We start from the raw sequence: 19,966 nt of genomic DNA on the forward strand, positions 1-19,966 counted from the left end.
GGCACGGGGAACTAACTGAAGCAGATACATGAGAGTTAGCAGACGAAATCCGGTGATTCAAATGTGACTGTGTTGCAGAGTGGATATTTTTAAAAAGATACCATTGTTTTTTCTGTTTGAAGAAAACGTTCCCTGCCTCAACTCAAGTCTCAAAATAATGTTGACAAAATATCACAAAAAGCTATCTAATTAAATTATGCATGAGGAGGAGCATATGAATTCAAATTACAGGCTCATGTTATACAATGACCAAGTTGCTGAGTAACCGACCAAACACATTGGTATTTAACTGGTAGCCTTCTTCTGTGTCTCTGAATGCGGTCAGAAGTCTATTCTTCCATGGATAACACACTAAAGCTGAATCAACAAACAGAAAGTTTACAATTTTGTCAAACATCCCATATGGGTTTTTCAATTGCTGAATCGCCATGTGAAAGCTGCTGGTGGAAGGGATTCATTATTGGCATTCTTTGCTGGTTCATTGCTTCAAGTTCCAGTCTTTGTTGATGCAACTGATTATGCTGTTGTTCATGTACATTGGTTGGCCTTGATCTTCCAATCCCCAGAAGATCAAGTGTCATCACATCACCACCCCCACTGCTTCCTCCAAACCTTGATGGTCCTATTGAATTACGGTCTATTCCAGTTCTTGCCTGTATCAAGCTTGAACTACCACTGCTATCTTCATGTTCCATGTTTTTCAAGAACTGGTTTTGCTCACCACTCATGTACATACTAGTGAACATCCCCATCTCATTCATTGCTTGACTTCCTGTTCTCGTATCAAAAAGTTGAGATATTTCTTCTGAGGTCTTTGGCGTGATATGATTCGTGAATGCACCACCGTTGATTCCAACCATGTTTGATTGATCGGGCTGAGATGGGAAGTGTTCATATGAAGTGTTATGTTGCTGAATGGTTCCATAAGAGGGTGGTTTAATTGAAGATAGCTGGTCAGGACCCGTCATGCTACTGGAAAAGGTCTTTTGCATCATGGGAGAGTTTATGCTATTGCTTGCGGTTGCACCCATTTGGGCTGCTTTCTGCAATAAGGCTGTGGCTGACATATGAGCCGTTCCCAAGATTTGGCTTCCGGTTTTACTATCTTGGCGATAGTTGAATCCGGATGAGGTATTGGAGCTAAGCTGGAGGCTCGAAGAAGATGAAGAAATGGTTCTTGGAGAGCCAAAGAGAGTGCCGGAGCTGCTGGAGAACATACCTCCTCCCATGTTCATGGACTTAAAAGGCATAGGGACTAGATCTTGAGGAAGGGATTTTAGAGGGTTTTTGGGGTCAAAATTGTTGAAATCAGACATTCCAATGGATGTATTGCTATCGGTGTTTAAGGGCATTGACGACATGAGCTCCGGCACCTGGCTTTGAATGTTTGATCCGATGCTGTTCATTAGTCCTTGGTTTACTTTGTTGTTTTCTTCAGCCAGTGCATCACAGAAAGCTCTGTGGGTGATGAAGCTATCTCGTCTGCGCCCATAAGAATAAGCAGTGGGCCATATTAGGTTGTTTTATTCTAATAAATAAAAACAATGATAAGACTTTGTAATCTAAGTGAGCATAGAGATCAAGAGTAAAAAAGGGGTCAAAAAGAAAGTGAAAAAGCCTATATTATGTCGGCCATTTTCTCGTATATATTTTATCACAAAGCGAAAGACAATCATGCAAAATCTTAAGGAGGGGGGGGGGGGGGGGGGGGGGGGGGGGGGGGTTGTGTGGTGGCGTGTGTGGTGGTGGGGTTGGCGGGTGTCTGGGTTGTTGCGGGCGAACAAGCTTCATTACAGTATAGTGACAACTTCTGCCCCGCTCAGGTGACACTTCCAAGTCGAGAAATTACCATGCATATATCAATTTTCTTATCTATAAAATTCAGCAAAGAGAAAGCAACTACATATTATATATATATATATAGCGTCACCTGGAAAAGATGGTTCCACAGTCACATTTGTATTCCCTAGTACCACAGGTCTTTTGATGAGCTTTCCAATCCGATTGCACTGCATATTTCTTGGAACATTTGTCACATTTCCATTTCTTCTCCCCATGTTTACGGCTAAAGTGCTTTTTAATGCCAGTAAGATCTCCTAACGCGCGAGCCGGGTTGTGATGGACGCATGTTGGCTCGGGGCATATATAAACCCGTTTTCTGACCTCTGTTGTAGTCCTTTGCCTGAGCTTCCATGGAAGATTATGGCCTCTCCTGTGTAACTGTAGGTTTTGGTCCCTCTGAAATCCTTTATTGCAAATCTCACACACGAACCGGTTTGTAGCCATTAGGGTTGTCGGTGATAGGGCAATAACTTCGGCATTTGGATCTGAAACATGCAAATCAATTAGCACAATCTAGTTTTAATCATGATCAAATGTACAGTTGAGATATTTGGAAAAAAAGCTGACAGTCAAAGGGCTAGGTCCAAGTGGCACAGTGGTGTACTTCCATGAGATAGACTCATGGCCCCATAGTTCAGAAAAGGTGAAAACAAAAAGAGATTCTAAAAGTACAATCTCTAAGCCAATAATTGGAGCGGCCATGGCAAATTTAGAAACAAGTTGGTTGATCAAAGGTTTGCCATGAGCCAGGAGTCATAATAAAGAAGATAAATGTTATTTTCTTATTACTAAGAACACAACTGTGTGCAGAATTAGTGTAAAAAACATAATTAAGGTTGATGGGTGGATGAATTTGCCTGGAGTTCCCGGGAGATTCCTTTTCTTCTTTGCAACCGGTTGTTGTTGTTGTTGTTGAGAGGTAGAGCCATTGCTGTTAGATGCAGCAGAAGGTCCTGCAGTGGAACCCTGTAAGTGATTTTGTTGGTGCTGCTTTTCTTGAAGCTGGTGGACTTCTTCCCCAGTATTTCCTGAAGAGAAGCTCCCTTCGTCACCTGTGATATTTGACATTTTGAACAAAAGATTTTGAGATAATTATACAAATTTTGTCTCTTTTTCCTTTTCCAAAACTCAATTGTTTCTTTCTTTCTTCTTGTTGGTAATAGGGCTTGTTTTTTGGTGAACTTAAAATCAGGAATCTGCTCTCACTAGAGGAAGACAAAAACCAGGGAATTCTCCTTCATTTCAGGTGAAGAAGAGGACCATTTGCTGCATAAGACTAACATTGAAATTTGGTCTTTCTTTGGCTTTTTATAAATATATATAGTGTTCACAAGAGACGTTTGCTTATTAAATACCCCTGCTTTGTTATGGGTATTATAATAATTGCCATTCCATGCTTTATTTAATTTTTTGAATCAACCTTGTAAAACAAGAACCTTGGCTCATCAAGATTGACTTGTTCATGATAACCTATCTGAGTTCAAGCATATCCTTAATATCATAAAAATTTTCAAGCCCAGATTCCAGGATAAATTATGTATGATTTTAGCCCCATATGCCATCTCTATATTGAATTAAGTTGTGAATGTAATTTTAAACTTTTCAGCGGCAGCGGCAGTCAGATTAAGATCAGCTGGACTATCATGTCTTAAGCTTTAGCTGGTAGTGCTGAATTTTATTATTAGATAAATTACTTCATGTCATCAAGTCCAAAGGCATGTGCAGCGGGTATTTGAAAGCTAGCTGATAAACTAACAACAAAACTGATTTTCGAAAAGTCGCCCAGGTGACAAAATTAAAAATCATGACAAGTGAGAACAAATTCTGCTCAAGTTTTCCAGTACAGCAGACAAATCCCAAATGGTAAATTTCTCAATTATATACCAAATGAATGAAAGAATCCCAATATCAAACCACTGTGTTAGTGATCAAAAGTGGTTAAGAAAAGGGTAAGCAAATGACCCCCACCAAGGGGGCAAACTGTATATATTTTCTCAAGATCTGTTCGATAAACTGACCAAAAATTGAAATTAAAATTGCCATAACCATAACATGCTGGTTTTAGGAATTGGTGAAATAACAGCTATTCGTTCATTTGTTGTACATGCTTCCTCTGTACTCTTTAAATCATGCAGCCAATTACTCAAATTCATCAGGTGAAGTTTATTGCATCATTACATATTTTTTTATCTTTTATAAGTTTAACGGTGCCGAACTTTGTTTTGTCTCATTTGATCCAAACGATAGAAGGGGACAAACCAGTCCATGTCCATCGTGTTTCAAAAACAACTCAATTAATGACATAAAAGATGTAGCTGGCTTGTTTTCTAGCTGAGTTTTTTACTTAAAAACGACGAAAGCTAAGTATACAAATATAAGGATAATGATTGCCAAAGCAATCTTCACTGTTCCTCTCAAATTGTTCATCAGTTTATAGCCTTTCACCAATGGAATTCAACATATTAATGTGCTTACCACTTTGATGTGATTCAGTTGTTGGGTAATTTTCATATCATTTGTCTGTAAAGCAGGTGAGGGAGATAAATGTAAGAAAGACTTTTTGTATCTTCAATCTTCTTCCCCAAAGAATCTGATTTGTTAAGCTTAAAGTCTTTCTTGTAATTGTCTAGGAATAATTTATTAGCAAAATGATAAACCCAGAAATATAATATTGCCTAGGAATGCCCACAAGTATTACGGCCAAGTGCCAACTAAAGTTCCAACGTGATAAAAATGCTTCAATTGCATTGGGGAAAAGGGATCATACCAGATTAAAGAACAAAGATATATATCCAAAAATCCAATAGGCATTTGCCCTAATGTTTAAACTGGACAACCTGGCTGTTAAATTAATGTATCTCCATAGATTAGATATATATAAATGAAGCAAATGAAAAAGCTGAACACTTCTTAAATCCATTGTGGGCATGCTTTTATAATGAATGATTTTCTTTTTCTTTTTCTTTTTCTTCCCTTCTTAATGTTGCAATCTTGACCATGTCTAAAGAAATTTCATTATCCCATTTCACATTGTTTAATTAAGGACAAACACATTCTGGGAAATACTTACTTTTGACGTCTAACATGGGAAAGATATAGATGGGCATGCATGCGAATATTTTAGGTTAAGCTTACTGAGAGAAACAAGAAGCAGACAGAAGAAAGAATATGAAACACCCACTAAATTCTGAAACTCTAGTTAAATAATTTCCAAGACAGTTGCCAATTAAGAGGATGGAGAGATGCTCATTTCCATCACAAACTAATCAAAGGTAATGACAAAAAGATTGCTTAGTTATTATCGTTGAAGGTCGATGAAAATTATGAAGCAAACATCAACACAACAATGTAAAGCCAAAAGATTCCAAACTTTATAAGTGTTCTTTCGTAATTGTCTTGATAAGACCCAATATAAAGACGACCTAAGCTGCATTTGGATGCTGCTTGTTTATCAAAATGCTACATAAAAAATTAACTAACAAGACTGACCCAGCCACTAACTGACATTGGCAAAGGATAAAACCAACACAAAAGGACGGCTATTCCTCTCGATGAGCATATTTATTTGTAATCAAATGATAAGGACAAAAGAATACTCTATTGTTGTTTGATATAGACATGCATATGCTTGATAATTACTAATTAGGTAAATAAACTATATGAAATTCAGAAGAAGCATTTTGATGCAGCAACAAGCATGAAACTTCGCTATTAGGTGTCAACTGGGTTTGCTTAGTATAATACTACAAGGCAATAGGGAGATTTTTTTTAATGTATTACTTAATGCAAGTCCATTTCATAGTCTTAGGAGTTGAGAGGTTATTACTTTAATTGGTGGATTACGTGTAGTCAATTAGGTTCGTAGCCAATATGATGAGAAAGACTACCACCATTTAACAATATAAAAAATAATCTTATTCGTTTTAATTCGTGAAAAAAGAATGAACATTTAATTTTACTTGTTAATCGCAGCTTTGATGGATGAAATCCTTAATTATTAGCTTAATAATTAAGAATTAACATGGTGATTACCACCGGCATTCAAGGGTGGGGTTGAAACATCAAAGGCCCCATGCCTGAAATTGACCCTCTCCGCATCTTTATCTATTTTAGGCCAAAGCAATTATTTTGCGCCCTAAATTTGATAAAATGATACTTTCTATCTTTCAAATTTGAAAAATTCATTTATTCACCTATTTTTCACTTTTGTAAATAAAATTCGTTATGGGAAAAGATAAAATAGTTATTTTGCATTATCATCTTCTCACACTATTTTTTTCTCAATTGTGATCAAACTCAAGCAACATTTTCAATCTTTTTTGTAAGATTTTTGACATCTTTTACTTTTATCGTCTCATATCACAAGTTCACCGCTAGTGTACCACCGTATATTTATCATCTCCAATGTTGTGTTTCATCCTACTGCACTCCAGGAGTGCCACTCATCCCATCTCCTCACATCATCACCACATCAGTCTTTTCCTCTTTTACTCATTTCTCAGGACTCTCTCCTTACAGTTTTATAGGAGCTCAATCCCCTTTTTTGTACTTTATAAAATATGAGAGAAATTTGGCTCTTAATCTAAAAAGAAAATAATATTCCACTCTTCTTTAGGCTGGATCTGAAGTTGGTAGTTAGTGTTTCCCAATGGCCAAGAAATGAGATGTCTGATTTGGCTTCAATTGTTTTTGTACTTTTATGCAACTTAAGTTTGAAAGCTTTTACTTGGCCTAGAATAGAGATATGTTCAGTCTGATTGATTTGGCGCGGTTTAAAATTTTTTTCAAACTAAACTTAAAAAAAAAAAGTTTAGAAAATTTTCAAATTATTTGTTTTGGGACCTAACCCTATTTCCGAATTCTAGCTGAAACGGGGAAAGTTCCTCCTGTTCAAGTAGCCAAGGAAGCATAAGACTGAAAATGTGTATGAAAATAGACAAGAGCAGTTACATACTTATTTCAACAAAATGATAAGTATGAAAATTCACCTTTTTGCTGATAAGACTGTAAAATTTTAGAAACTTTGAAAACAAGATCTTCGGCCTATCTAAATAATCTCAATTCTGCATTATATACCTGTCTGTGTCATATTTTCTATACTCCGAGGGCCACATGTGTCACAAGCAAGTGCTACTCTACTTGGGCACACAGGAGGTTTCCTGTGATTTTCTTCCACTGTAATGTAACTATTTAATCCCAACAAAAAACCTGCAAAATGTAATGTAAAAACCCCCCTTTGCGAAGACTTGCACATTTTTTTACAACCATCACACTTGAGACTCGCCAACTATGTTGGTGTTACCACATAATGCACCCAAGCTCCTCTGCTCTATTCTGGAGTCAGCAATATTGGTTCCAGCACCATTGCTAAGAGTCCCACTAACATTAGTCTTCCCACGAACTTGTCTTGAAGTTTTTGACATTGACTTACACTGAGGAGTCTCAGTGTCCTTTCTCTTTCTCTTCGGGCTAAGGTACCCGAATGCTAAAGCCTCCAACGCTTTTGTAGTCAATGGTCGGTTCCTTGTACTCTGCCTTCGGTTGTTCATGATGGGCTGTTGATCTCTACTATTATCAACAAACTTCAATTCCCCATCTTGATGGTTGGTTTCAATTACAGTAGATGATTTGTTCTCGCTAGCATTGTCACTATTCTGCACCATGTCAGTGAATGGTCCATCACTTCCTAACTCTGATGGATCTTGAGGTAAATTCAAGTCTATCAATGTATGGTGTTCAGGTTTCTCGGCAGATAAGCCTCTATCCACGCAATCTTCAGTTACATTTCCTTCATAGCTCCTATCTGGACTGCCTTTAGCTAAAGATCTGGCAGGAGATAAATTTTGGGGAAGACCCTGTTGACAAACCATGTCACATGCATCATTCAAACTTGGTCTAAGATCTGACACATTTTCATCTAGCTTCTGATCCACACAGATATTGTTGATGCTGCAGCTAGAATCTCCATGGTTGCAAGGTGTTAAATCCTGAGGTTCAATAGCAGGGGCCAAACAGTTCGAACGGCTAGCATTTGCATTCTGGCAGAACTGATACTTACAAAACTCCAGCTGCTGCTGCTTGTCTACTGCTACATTTGGGGAACTAGGGCTGTTAGGCATACTATTATTCAGAATACTATTTGCACAATCTGATGAGTCCACACGCACTCCGTTGTCAGTCATGTTATCTGCAGTAGCATGGGTATGAGTTTCTTCTTCTTCATCATGAGATGTATCTTCCTCAGAATCACAGGAACTGCTCGAAGGGGCAGATAGAGTAGAACTTTCAGCAGGTAAACTTCTAAGCTCTCTCACTTTACGTCGTCCTGCTCCTTGATTCAAACTAGTATCAACAATTGTGAACTGAATTAGACGCCGAACGTGATTTGACTTCCGTGGCTGCAGGTAACAATGATGTTGCTTATTTGACAAACCATCTGATTCTTGCTTAGTTGGTTGGTCCAACTTATGTTCTTCCTTGTGTTCAACAACTTTTGCTGCTTCACTTTCAAGCTCAAGCAGCCCTGGATCTGATGCAACTTTATTCAACACATCGCTGATGGAATCAAAATACTGGTCACCTTTCACAAGTTTCCTTCTTGAGAACTTCTTAACACCAGGTATAAGAAAAACCAACGAATTTTTTGAGCCAGAAAAGCCATGATCCTTAGGCTGCTCAGAGTGCCATCCTTGTGCTAAAAGACGAGGCCAAACAGCTTCCCAGAATAAATCATTTGATCGGGCTTTACTTAACCTGAAATCTCCTGTTAGAAACTTTATAATGTCGGCAGATTTAAGAGAGGAGCAAGCTTTGCCAACTGGTATTTCAGAATGAAGAGAAAACACATTATTGGTCTTTATTGGCTCCATGGCAGTGCCTGTGAGATCTTGCTTCCCTTTACCGACACCTACTGCTTCAATGAGCATCTTGACACCAATAGTATTCTTTAAAGTGAAAACATATTCTTCAAAAGATTTCTTTCCCTCAACAAATTTCCTAGAAGCCTACAATGATCACATTACATTTAAATGAACAAACAGGACAATATATTTCTCGAAAATAAACATGGAGTAGACTCATTGGCACAATTAACTAGCTAGCATAAAAATCTATTAACTTGCAAAAGGACGGAAAGACAACATCAACAGAACTTCTTTACAGGGAGATTAAAGGATCCTTCAGAAAGACAATCTTAAAAGGCATACTGCACCAATGATTTTTCTTCTTAAGTGTATCCTATTCTTCATGCATTCAGTACAACAAGATTACTTTCCATCCAACAAAAATGAATTAATGGTTAATCTTAGAAGGTCATTTATAACTTCAAATTCACATCAGCAGGAATAAATTTGGTTATACATAGAATTTTGTAATCCAATATTCGAAAAGGCAAGTGCCAAACATGTCTCTAACTTAATTGTAGGTTTAACGACACATTTGACAGAAAATAAATAAATAAATAACTTTTGAGGGTTGTTAGCTTGGAAACGATTGCATGTTGGATAAACCCCTAGGAATCTTCTAAATATGTTTCAGATACATTTCAAATTCATGCACTTGGTTGGCTGTTAAGAAAATACCAAGAAAAGGAAATCACTTAAGAATGGTTATGAATCCTCATAAAGAAGAGTATCAACAAATTTTCTCCTTTACTTTGTACTTCCAAGAACCAATAAAGCCTCAGAGATGAACCAAAAGAAACCTCTGGAATTTCATACATAGCTAATGATAAGTGCACATACTATATTCTTTTTGCTAATGAAAATCAAAATCTAGATCTAGAAAAACTTATAAACATGTGTTTCTCCCCTTCAATTTTGCGCTTGCATAAATATGTCCTTCATGAACCATGATGTATCTAGAGAACATCTCAATATATTCATGCAATTATTACATTACTTAGAAAAAACTTCTAATAACAGTGGATTCATTATCACATAATCAAATAGCAGATATCAGGTAGCACACTTACTGTGTTTACCTAGCACAAAATTTAAAAAAAAAAAAGACAATACCTCAAGCAATATATTTTTGCTTTCCTCTGAGACATGAGAAACTAGTCTTGATAACAATTCCTGTAGCCTCCATCCACTGAATATCTTTTGTCCATGCACAAAACGTTTGCTCCTTAATTTCCAGTGTTCTGACCATCCGCGGTATCCCTCAGATCTGTAGAACTGCCCATAATAGAAAGATAATATGTCCCCCATCCCTTTACTCTCAACAAATCTCTTCACAAGATTAAGATTTTTTCCAAAGATATATAGACCTAGGAGAAAACTCTCACATTCAATTTGAGTCCAAGATTCACCCAAAGAACCAGGAAGAAGACAGAGACCTCTGTCTATATGATACAACTTATTTTTTGATTCCTGAGGTACGATTTCATTCCCATCACACAACACACTACCCCAAGAAGCATCTTTAGGTTCTGGATATTCATCATGTGAAGTAATCTGGCTCCCTTCACCATTCTCAAACTCTACAGTCCCATTAATATTTTCAATTTTTGCCCAGATAAGTGGAATGGGCAATCCCAGAGAAAACAGGTTTGACAGATTAATCATGGTATTTAATTCAGCTGGATCATCCATTTGTTGCAAATAATCATCTTTCATAAAAACAGGTGGAATCTCTGCCTGGTACTCATGTCCAACACGAGGGACGGCCTCTGGGTCGTCAGAAATATCACTCATTTCAGTGGAAGAAAGAGAAAGTAACCGCTCATCAGATTCATCATCAATGCTTTCCATGATTCTATCCAAATGGATAGAGTTTATCTGCAAAATTGCAGCAGTTATTCAAGTCAGAAACTTAACACTTACACAATCTTAAAGTATGAAAATTGCAAATAACCAGCCTTAGGTGTGGGAAGGCTGCTTTCTCTTGGGTGGTTTGAGGTTATGACTGCATACAGAAATGAAATATTCAAAAAATATCAACAAAATGCTGTATCTCTTAGATCAAAATTCTTAACGCTGAATTTAAAATGACAAAACAGAATTGGGCCACCAAGAATAGAGGAACATGCTGAACCTAATTTATGGAGTGTACTGATCTTGATTATTAGGGCTTGGGGCTAAGAAACAATTAAATGTCAACTAGGTAAAAGCTAAAGTTGAGTATGTATAAGTACATTCCAACCATCCTTTAAGAAAGAGTACATAAAATCACTTTCTAGTCTCATCTACCTGCTAGCATCTACTGAGTGGTTCTTGCTTACTGTAATGAAGCAAAGGAAGGTTCCTCTACATTGCTTGACTTCACTTCAGAACCATACAAACAGAGTTTCTGCTTTATATGCGGCATACAGAGCAACATTGTTATTCCCCAGAACTATTGAATAGGCTAAAGCCAGAAATGGATAAGGCCGTGGACCAAAACATAGGAGATTTGATGTGGAAAAAAAAAAACAAAACAAAACAAAAGAACAAAGAAAAAACTGCACGGTTCCCGATTAGCCAATCACTGTCAGAAGACTCACTAAAAGCAGTAAGTTATCGAACCATATTATTATGAAAAAAAAACCTATAACGGGGAAAATTAAACCCAGCAGGATAATTCTCCGAAGTTCAATAAACGAACGACCTAGAGAAAATGGAGTCACAGAGGTAAGGCTAAAAAGTCTGCACGTGAAAAAAATAATAAAAGAAAAAAATTAATGGACATGAACCACATTTTTTCAATCTAACCATGAACAACAATACTATAACGAATATTCAATGCTAAGAACATGTTAACATAATAATTAACAGAGAAGAAATCATTAAAATTAAAAATTAGAGGAACCCAACAAAGATATAACTCTTAACATGAAGAATACAGCATAATCTCATCACAACCAATAGCATTCAAGGAAAAACGTAGAAAGCAAAAGTATATCACCAATATCTAGTGAAAATTCTATTATAACTGAATTCGATTCAACCACTTAAGCAACACTAAAAACAAGAAGAGAGTAGAATAAGTCACATACGAATAACAAAAGAGACAAAAACATGCAAAGAATGATTCAAGGGAGCATAAGCTAACCTCCACAAAAGAAATTGAACGTTGAATCCCACGTCAAAAACCAAACCTGGGAAATAGGATTTTACAGTTATCCATCTGAAAACCTCGATTTCAACTTCTTTTCATGTTGCAAAAAATGAACAAAAGACAGAGAAAGAAAATAAAGCATGTTATACTACAGTAAAAAAATTGGCTTTTTTACCTCGTACAAAAGAGTTGAAGTACGATGGATATCACATGAGAGTTGAATTGTTGTAGACTTGGCGAAGAGAGAGAAAGGCAGAAAATCAATCAAAGCGAATAAATTATCTTGGCTGCTGAAACAGAGAAAGAAAGAAAAAGAATGAAGATTAATGCCTGCATTTGTGTACGGTTTGTTCGATTTATGAGAATCAGACCACACGCGTTCGCAGGTGGGTTTCTATGAATTAGTGAAATTACTATAAAGTTCATACAAGTCTTGCCTTTTTTGTTTTTTGTTTTTGTTTGCATAATTAATTCTAAGGCAAGTTGCTCTTACTTTAGGGCATTTATAATAATATTTTCAATCTCAGATCTCTATATTTCTGGGAACACCATATTAAAAAGCTTTACTATTAATATAATCTTTTTCGTTTTTGAATTAAAAAATAAAAATATATTGAGGTCTACTATTGAATTTATATTTTGTTCAATTTTTTTAATCAATTGCTGACATGGCCTTGTGTTTTTCAAGACTTTAGTTAGTAGGACCCGCTCTAATCTGATCCAACCAATAACTTGCATCCATCAACGCTGGCGACGCCTAACAGTATCAATGGATGAAGATTAGACTATCAAGTTTGCGATCAAACGGTCCTAATTGAGTCTTATGACATAACTAGGAAGTATAAGAAACTGCCTGTGATTTTGACACGTCTTACATTAACAGGAACCGCAAGCTTCGTCTGCGCTCATTATTAAGTTAAAAACTATTGGGTCTGCGGTGCGTCTAAGAAAATAAATGTTGAATTTTTCTAGATGTTACATGCCATTTATTGGGGACATATTTCACGTTAGTCGGATTGTCTAACAACATCTTACTTTTACTTATTATCTATTTAATGTCGATATTGTATAATATAATTTTTAATAGATAAATTAATAAAATATTAATAATTTATAAAAAAATATAATTAATATGTTATTATTTTAAAAAAATATTATAAATATTTTTAAAAATTAAAAAATTTTTGTATAGGATATCTTATCTTTTTTTTTTTAAATATATTGATCTATATTGATAATATATATTGTATCATATGATATATATCATCTCATACAATATATTCATTGTAGCGTATTAATTACAATACACTTCATAATAGATATCATTTTTTATTTATATCGTAGGATATGTATTATATATTGTGAGATATTGATAATTATGTTTTAATATATGCAACTTATTCTAATAATTTGTGACTATCGTTAATAGTATTCTACGATACATGAGACATATCATATGATACAATATGCTATAGATAAAAAATAATACGTATCATGAGGAGTATCGTAATTGATACAATATAGTAGACATATCGTACTATACTATATATATTACTAATACGGATCAATACATACTTTAGAAAAAATAATAATGTAATATAAATGTATATGAAAAATTTTAAATTTTTAAATGTGTTTATGATATTTTTCAAAATGATGACATATTAATTATATTTTTAATAATATTTTATTATTTTATTTATTAAAAATTGTATCATACGATATAATATAATATTTTATATATAATATATAAAATTAAATTTTTTATATATCATATAATATACTATTTGATTAAGAAAAAATATATAAAAAAGATATATGTTACTGGAAAGATATTTCAGTATTATAATATATTTAAAATTTCAGAATTTGATATATACGTGTACCACATTTGTACACCAGGCTTTAAGTCAGAAGCCCAAACAAGCCCATTATGCTTCAAATATCTTTAAAGCCCAATTTTGGATCTAAACGAAAATCCTGGTTCGCCATTCTATTGGCATTTCTCGCCAAAGTATTTTGCCTACTAGTGAAGTTATATTTCTCAGATTGTATATATTTCTTATTTTATAATATTATCCAATTGCTTATTATATTAATTTTTTCATTTTTGTATCAATGTAACATAATAACAGCAGATAATCTGGAATGTAAAACTTGAAAAAATACAATATAAATATTACTCTCTAGTTATTGGCACCTAGCGGTTCTTTACAAAGATCAAAGAGAAAAGATGAACTTAAAATCGAGTGATCAATTGCCTGGAATTACCGTTTTGTTTTATGCATAAAATATGCTTAGCTTTCGTATTCCATGCTAAATCTGTGCTTCAGTGTCAAGGTGTCATGGTTTTCAGTTGATATGCATGCTATGAAAGTAAAAAATATTTACGTGTATAATTTCACTATGCTATAATTGATTATTTTACTGTGAAGATCAGCATGAGGATCCTTTTAAGAATCTAAAATGTAATTTTTTTCTAACTTTTTTTTCATACCAAATGAGTAGGGGTGTTTAATTTTTTTTTTTTCGAAAAACCGTTCAGAACTGGTATTCAAATTGATAATTGAACTAGAAATCCACTTAATCGAATATAAGGTTCGGATATCAGATTACATATTTCACAAAACTGAATTTTTGGTTCAGGTACCGATTTGCCAGTACTGGAAATTAAACCAGTTTCACAATCCGAACCAATTTTTAAATGATAGGGGTTATAATGGAAATGGAGGAGCTGAAAGGGGTGGCGAAGATGTTGAAGACATCACACATTCAGCGGCAAAAGACTTAGCCTTATAGTACTCCACATAGTCGGCCATGGTCTTGGCGACCAGGTGCTTCAAGTTACGGTGCTTGTCGAGAGTGGTGGGAGGCCTGGGGGCCATGGCCGATTGGCGCACCAGTTGGCTCAAGTGGTCGAACCAGGCGTTGTAAAAGGTGTTGAAGCTAATCATTCAGTGGATTCGGGTGGAACTCCCTTATAGAGAGAGACAGGAGAACAAGTGGCTGTGGTCTTGTTTGCAATTCAGTGGTTGTGGTCTCATAGAGAAAGAAGGGCCGAATGGGGAGCTCGGAGGCCGATGCCAAGAGTATGCAAGTGTCAAAGCATGCCTTGCAACATGTGTTGCCAGTCACGATCGTGACAACTATGTCTCCACAAGTGTATCATTAGTCCCGGCTTAGGTTGTCATTATAATCTGCATCGATCCACGCCTTAAGTCAATTGAAGGATCGGCTCAATCTATTCTACATTCGACCGAGGTGCATCAGCAGTCCCATCTGCTTTCCTCTCGAATATTTCAAGCACTTATTGATTTTCTTTCCAAAGTTCTTTTCATCTTTCTATCGCGACATTTGTTTGCTATCAATGTCTTAGCCATATTTAACCATTTGGATTGCTATAGGGTCTTACAGATAATACTCATAGTTATAGTAGGGTGGTCGTGTGGATTGCAATAGGTGATGCTCATGGTTCTGACAGAGTGATCGTATGGGTGGCGACATGTATTGGTGGTTGTGGCACAATGGTGGCAGGTAACAACTGCTGGTTGTGGCAATGTGGTGTTTTTGGTGGAGGATTGGTGCGGGTGGGAATGACACAGTGGTGGAGCGGGTGTTGGCAATTGGTACTTGTGGTCCTTGCAAGGTGGTTGATAGAGAGGTTGCGTGGTTGGAAGGATGGTGGCATTTTGAGTTAGAGTTGTGACAGGTGGTGCTGGCATAACGGGTGGCTCTAGTTTTAATTGTAATGAAATTGATAATTTATCATTTACAGTTGTTGATTATTAGTGGTTTTGTCTTGATGTTTAACTGGAGTTTATAATCTTGGGATGAGTTCATATTAAGAGTTGTTCCATTTCTGTGTGTGTATACGTGGATAAATATTAGTTAATAAAGTAATTAAAAGAAAGATGAGAGTAAAAAATTATCAAGTGCTTGAGCATCCAGTAAAAATGTTCAAATGGCTGTACGTACCCAAAAGGTACCAAAAGATGAATCAGTTAATTTTTTTTTTTAAAGCAGGAAAAAAGTTTATGGGATAGGAAGAGTTAGGTTAAAGAAAGCGAAGAAGGCATAACATGAACAGTAGATTAATCTAGCATTTGTCCAAATGAAATCTACTGTACAAATTTTAGATTCAAAATGTAGGTCAGATTAGCTGAGATGCCCACTAGAGGTGATGGAGATAAGAATCTTAACAAAGTAAGAAGGTGGACTCTAAAAAGAGGAGAATGCAATGTAGCTTTCTTTCAAGGTCCTCGAACAACTGAATAATTAAACTTAATAGACATCCAGAAAAATGCCATGTATATATAAAGCTAACTAGGGTTTTTCTCTCACCGCTGCAGCCTCTGCAAGATGGGACTCTTTACAAGCTGTATATATCACTATAAATTTAGAAATTTGACTGAGAAATAAGAGCATGTGTCATTAAACTAAGAAAAAGTTTTAAAAGTAGGGTTATCCGAACCATGAGAATGTCTTTTCTATTGTTTCTTCCTCTACTTTTTCTCCATAGAAAAGTATATGTGTTTCTTTACTAACATGGACCACAAGTCTTCTTTCTTAACAGTGATTTCACGCAGGGGAGTACAGTAAGATGCAGAAGATAGAGATTGGCTGGCTAAGCAATGACCTTTCACAAATAGCGATAAATTTGGAACAAATATCTAGATACTTTGACCGATATTTCATTTTGGGATGGGTTTGAGAATATGCACAAAACAATATATGTACACCATCTTTCCCCTTCTGGTTAATTAATGTTGAATCACTCACTTCTGCATTCTATTTTCTTTCCATTGGCATCTGTCCAAATTTGTTAAACACTTAATTAGTGATTAATTCTTGCTTAGAAGTTATTTAAAGTAACTTAGAAACCCTAATACATAAATTAATTAGTAGTGCATCAATTTCTACAATCTTTTCAAACAAAATGGATGACTTTATACAATATTAGGAAAAAAAAAAAGATCAAATTTCAGAATACAAGTGTACACATAAAAAATTAGATATGGGATCGAATCTTTAATCTTTTTTCATGATATTGGTTGTAGTTCTTCGCGAATCTTCAACTTATGAGATCATTAAGTTTTATAAGAATCGTATAATTAAGCATCTAATCATAATTAGTTTATATCACTAAAACATATTGAATTCAATAGATCAAAGCTTAGAGAGTAAGCTTTAGTACCCGACCGTCTAATTAAATTAAACCATAATTAATAATATAAGTACTTGCATAATGCAAGTGAAGATGGTTTAACAATCATAATGACCAATGTTCAAGATCTGTATATATTCAAATTTGCATATAATAATAATAAAAGGTTTCCCGATCGATGCCATTGGCTGCCACATGTCGACCACAACTATAAATAGCAAATAGGGAAGTAAGCGAGATTTTCCATTGTAATGTTAAAGAGAAATAAATTAATGTAATTAAAATTATTTAGTGGGTAATCCAACCCCAGGATAAGTAATAGGTTCTCATTTTAGGTTTGTAGTTTGGTTGTATCCACACTGCAACAAGCACAGGTGCTACACAATTTCAAACTTACAGCAATATTTTAAACACAATTAATTGAAATCAGCATTAACTTTAAGTACCATCTGGGGGGACCATTTTGCCTATAATTTTGATAAGTTTGATATTTTTTTTTCCCTTAAAGCATTTTAGGGTTCATTGCTTTGCTTGCCACAACAACATAAACAGCTAGTTGAAAGAATTAAAAATGAACCTAACTCATACTAACAATGGAATTGCCTGCCACTGTGTCCCCCAATTGACAATGACCAGTGACCATGTCACCCTTCGAACCTTTACCATCTACATATGTAGTGCTTCGCATACATATATACACAAGCGTTTAAATATATTCATATATATAAGCGACTTAGAAGCTGAGGAAGCGACGTGTCTGTGTTTGACAGGATATCAGATTTCTCTTTATAGAGATGGTTGATAATATAGGCAATAATTTAGACAGAGAAGGCCATAAGTATAACTTTTCTGTTGCAGGCACAGGAGCTACTTGTAGTTCAGGTGAGGATGGTGGCGGTTCCATTAAGGAGCAAGATCGATTACTTCCCATAGCTAATGTTGGGCGAATTATGAAGCGGATTTTGCCTCCGAATGCGAAAATCTCGAAAGAAGCAAAAGAAACCATGCAAGAATGTGTATCTGAGTTCATTAGCTTTGTTACTGGAGAAGCATCGGACAAGTGTCACAGAGAGAAGCGGAAGACAGTTAACGGAGATGACATTTGTTGGGCTCTTGCAACTCTAGGGTTTGATAACTATGCTGATCAATTGAAAAGGTATTTACATAAGTATAGGGAGTTTGAAGGAGAAAGAGCTAACCAAAACAAGGCTGCTTGCAGTGAAGAAAAGGATGAACCACCCAACTTTTATAGAGCTCAACCACAAAGGAAACCTGCGGCCTTCGACTTCAATGTCACGGCTAATAGTTCCGGCCGCTTTTGAAACATAAATATATGGAGCGTGGTAAATTTCTATTCCTATATATCTTATGATGCTGCTTGTAATTTATGATGCTATATGTTACACAAGTGAGGCTTGGGTGCTATGGGGATGTTGCAGAGGTTTCTGCAATTAATGCTTAAAAAACTCATGAGGATCCTTCCCCTTGTTTTTGTTTCTCTGTTACTAGCTAAACAATTAAGGGGAATTAAAGAATCCTTGAATTTTCAGATAGTATTATAACTAAGATAAACTACAGGCAGTTGTATCTTGGTTTGTAATTTGGAATATTTATCTGAATTTCTAGGGTTTGGTTTGAGATCAATAAATAAGGTGTTTCAGAGTAATATCTCTTGAGCTTGTTGTTAACTTTATTGAAGTAGAAATTTCAATATGATGACCTAATCTTCTTAAAGTGTTGTCCAGGGAAGAAGAGAGTCTTTGGCCATCCCAATTCGTAATAACAGTTGGAAATTGAGAATCAATAAATTCATTGTTAGGATGTGAAGAAATGCAAGAAGCTTATTTTTATTGCCACTTTTCTATATATGTAAGGTACACTCTGCCCAATTGTGGTTATCATCCAATATGATTTTGTGTGTATACCTGAGTAATTCAGATAGAGTAATCTTATCTACAGATGGTTACTAATAATGATTTCGTAAATACATAATTGAAAGTTTTATTATCTTTAATTCGAAATTATCTAACACAATAATTATGATTAATACCCAATTTAGTACTCATTTTAAGTGTATATGGTTTTATTGTTGAGATACATTTTTGTTTGCTTATATATATACCTTTTTTAGTTGCTTATATTCATTCTGTGTGATTGATGATGGTTCGTGTGCATGGATCATTTAGAAATCCGCTTTGCTGATAACAAATTGTATCTTGCAATATAATTTGAACCCTCTTTCTCTCCTCTTCTGATAGGCAAAATAGTTAACTCCAATGCACACTAAAGATATATCTGTCTAGTGATTCTCTTATTGTAGCAGTTTGTATGTCTAACGGCTAAAAGAAGCCTGTTGATGACGTATTTGTTGTATGCTTATAGAAATCACTCTGATTGCTCAAACACACACCCATCATTAATCCATATGGGCATGGTTTGTTAAACTAAGTTAACCACTGTTTAAACATACTAAATTATTGTTTAGCTTGGGTTAAGTAGGTAGTTAGGGCTTGATCCGGGAACCACAATTTGGTGATGCTAAATGTTCAGATTAATTTGTCGTTTAAACCACCATCAGATCTCGTTGATGATGCAATTTTAACTTTTAATATTAATGTCTGAATGGGTTTGGATCATCTCTCCCCGTAAGTGAGAATCAGTCTTATTTTGAAAGTTTTGTATGAATTCTTAGCAGATGAGATTAAAATAAAATAAAATAAAAATCAAAGACTTACATGTATCAACTTTAATAAATACATATCCTCATAGCATATTTAAAGAATTCGTGAACATGCATACATGCCAAGCGCTATAGGGGATCGATAGGGCTGATTCCAGCAACAAATTTCTTTCCGTATCTTCTTTTAAACATATTATCATCAAGTCAAACAAGGATGAGCTTGCATGGTAAAAGGAATAAAA

The 19,966-nt window shown here is 35.3% G+C and overlaps 3 protein-coding genes across 3 annotated transcripts; 1 reads left to right on the forward strand and 2 right to left on the reverse strand.

The window, feature by feature from the left end:
• Positions 1-169: 169 nt before the first annotated feature.
• Positions 170-3,123, reverse strand: LOC123217001 (zinc finger protein GAI-ASSOCIATED FACTOR 1-like). The gene is made up of 3 exons (XM_044637727.1): positions 2,700-3,123; positions 1,931-2,327; positions 170-1,482 (listed from the first exon to the last, which is right to left on the reverse strand). Exons 1-3 carry the CDS (start codon positions 2,908-2,910, stop codon positions 390-392), a joined length of 1,701 nt encoding a protein of 566 aa, XP_044493662.1. The 5' UTR covers positions 2,911-3,123; the 3' UTR covers positions 170-389.
• A 3,628-nt stretch (positions 3,124-6,751) lies between these two features.
• LOC123217657 lies at positions 6,752-12,073 on the reverse strand. The gene is made up of 5 exons (XM_044638748.1): positions 12,056-12,073; positions 11,819-11,920; positions 10,670-10,749; positions 9,858-10,628; positions 6,752-8,846 (listed from the first exon to the last, which is right to left on the reverse strand). Exons 4-5 carry the CDS (start codon positions 10,593-10,595, stop codon positions 7,110-7,112), a joined length of 2,475 nt encoding a protein of 824 aa, XP_044494683.1. The 5' UTR covers positions 10,596-10,628; positions 10,670-10,749; positions 11,819-11,920; positions 12,056-12,073; the 3' UTR covers positions 6,752-7,109.
• Positions 12,074-17,682: 5,609 nt separating this feature from the next.
• On the forward strand, positions 17,683-18,983 carry LOC123217483 (nuclear transcription factor Y subunit B-4-like). Its single transcript, XM_044638540.1, has 2 exons — positions 17,683-18,387; positions 18,790-18,983. Exon 1 carries the CDS (start codon positions 17,839-17,841, stop codon positions 18,364-18,366), a length of 528 nt encoding a protein of 175 aa, XP_044494475.1. The 5' UTR covers positions 17,683-17,838; the 3' UTR covers positions 18,367-18,387; positions 18,790-18,983.
• The last annotated feature ends 983 nt before the right edge of the window (positions 18,984-19,966 follow it).

This window comes from Mangifera indica, chromosome 5, assembly GCF_011075055.1.
Source record: "Mangifera indica cultivar Alphonso chromosome 5, CATAS_Mindica_2.1, whole genome shotgun sequence".
NCBI classification, from domain to species: Eukaryota; Viridiplantae; Streptophyta; class Magnoliopsida; order Sapindales; family Anacardiaceae; genus Mangifera; species Mangifera indica.

Excerpts from the sequence above, each read along its gene's own strand:
- LOC123217001 (XM_044637727.1), bottom strand. The coding sequence starts at position 2,910 with ATGTCAAATATCACAGGTGACGAAGGGAGCTTCTCTTCAGGAAATACT. Across the intron at positions 2,328-2,699 it reads GAATCTCCCGGGAACTCCAG|ATCCAAATGCCGAAGTTATT; the intron begins GCAAATTCATCC and ends TGCATGTTTCAG. Across the intron at positions 1,483-1,930 it reads TGTGGAACCATCTTTTCCAG|ACGAGATAGCTTCATCACCC; the intron begins GTGACGCTATAT and ends TTATGGGCGCAG.
- LOC123217483 (XM_044638540.1), top strand. The coding sequence starts at position 17,839 with ATGGTTGATAATATAGGCAATAATTTAGACAGAGAAGGCCATAAGTAT.
- LOC123217657 (XM_044638748.1), bottom strand. The coding sequence starts at position 10,595 with ATGGAAAGCATTGATGATGAATCTGATGAGCGGTTACTTTCTCTTTCT. Across the intron at positions 8,847-9,857 it reads GCAAAAATATATTGCTTGAG|GCTTCTAGGAAATTTGTTGA; the intron begins GTATTGTCTTTT and ends TGATCATTGTAG.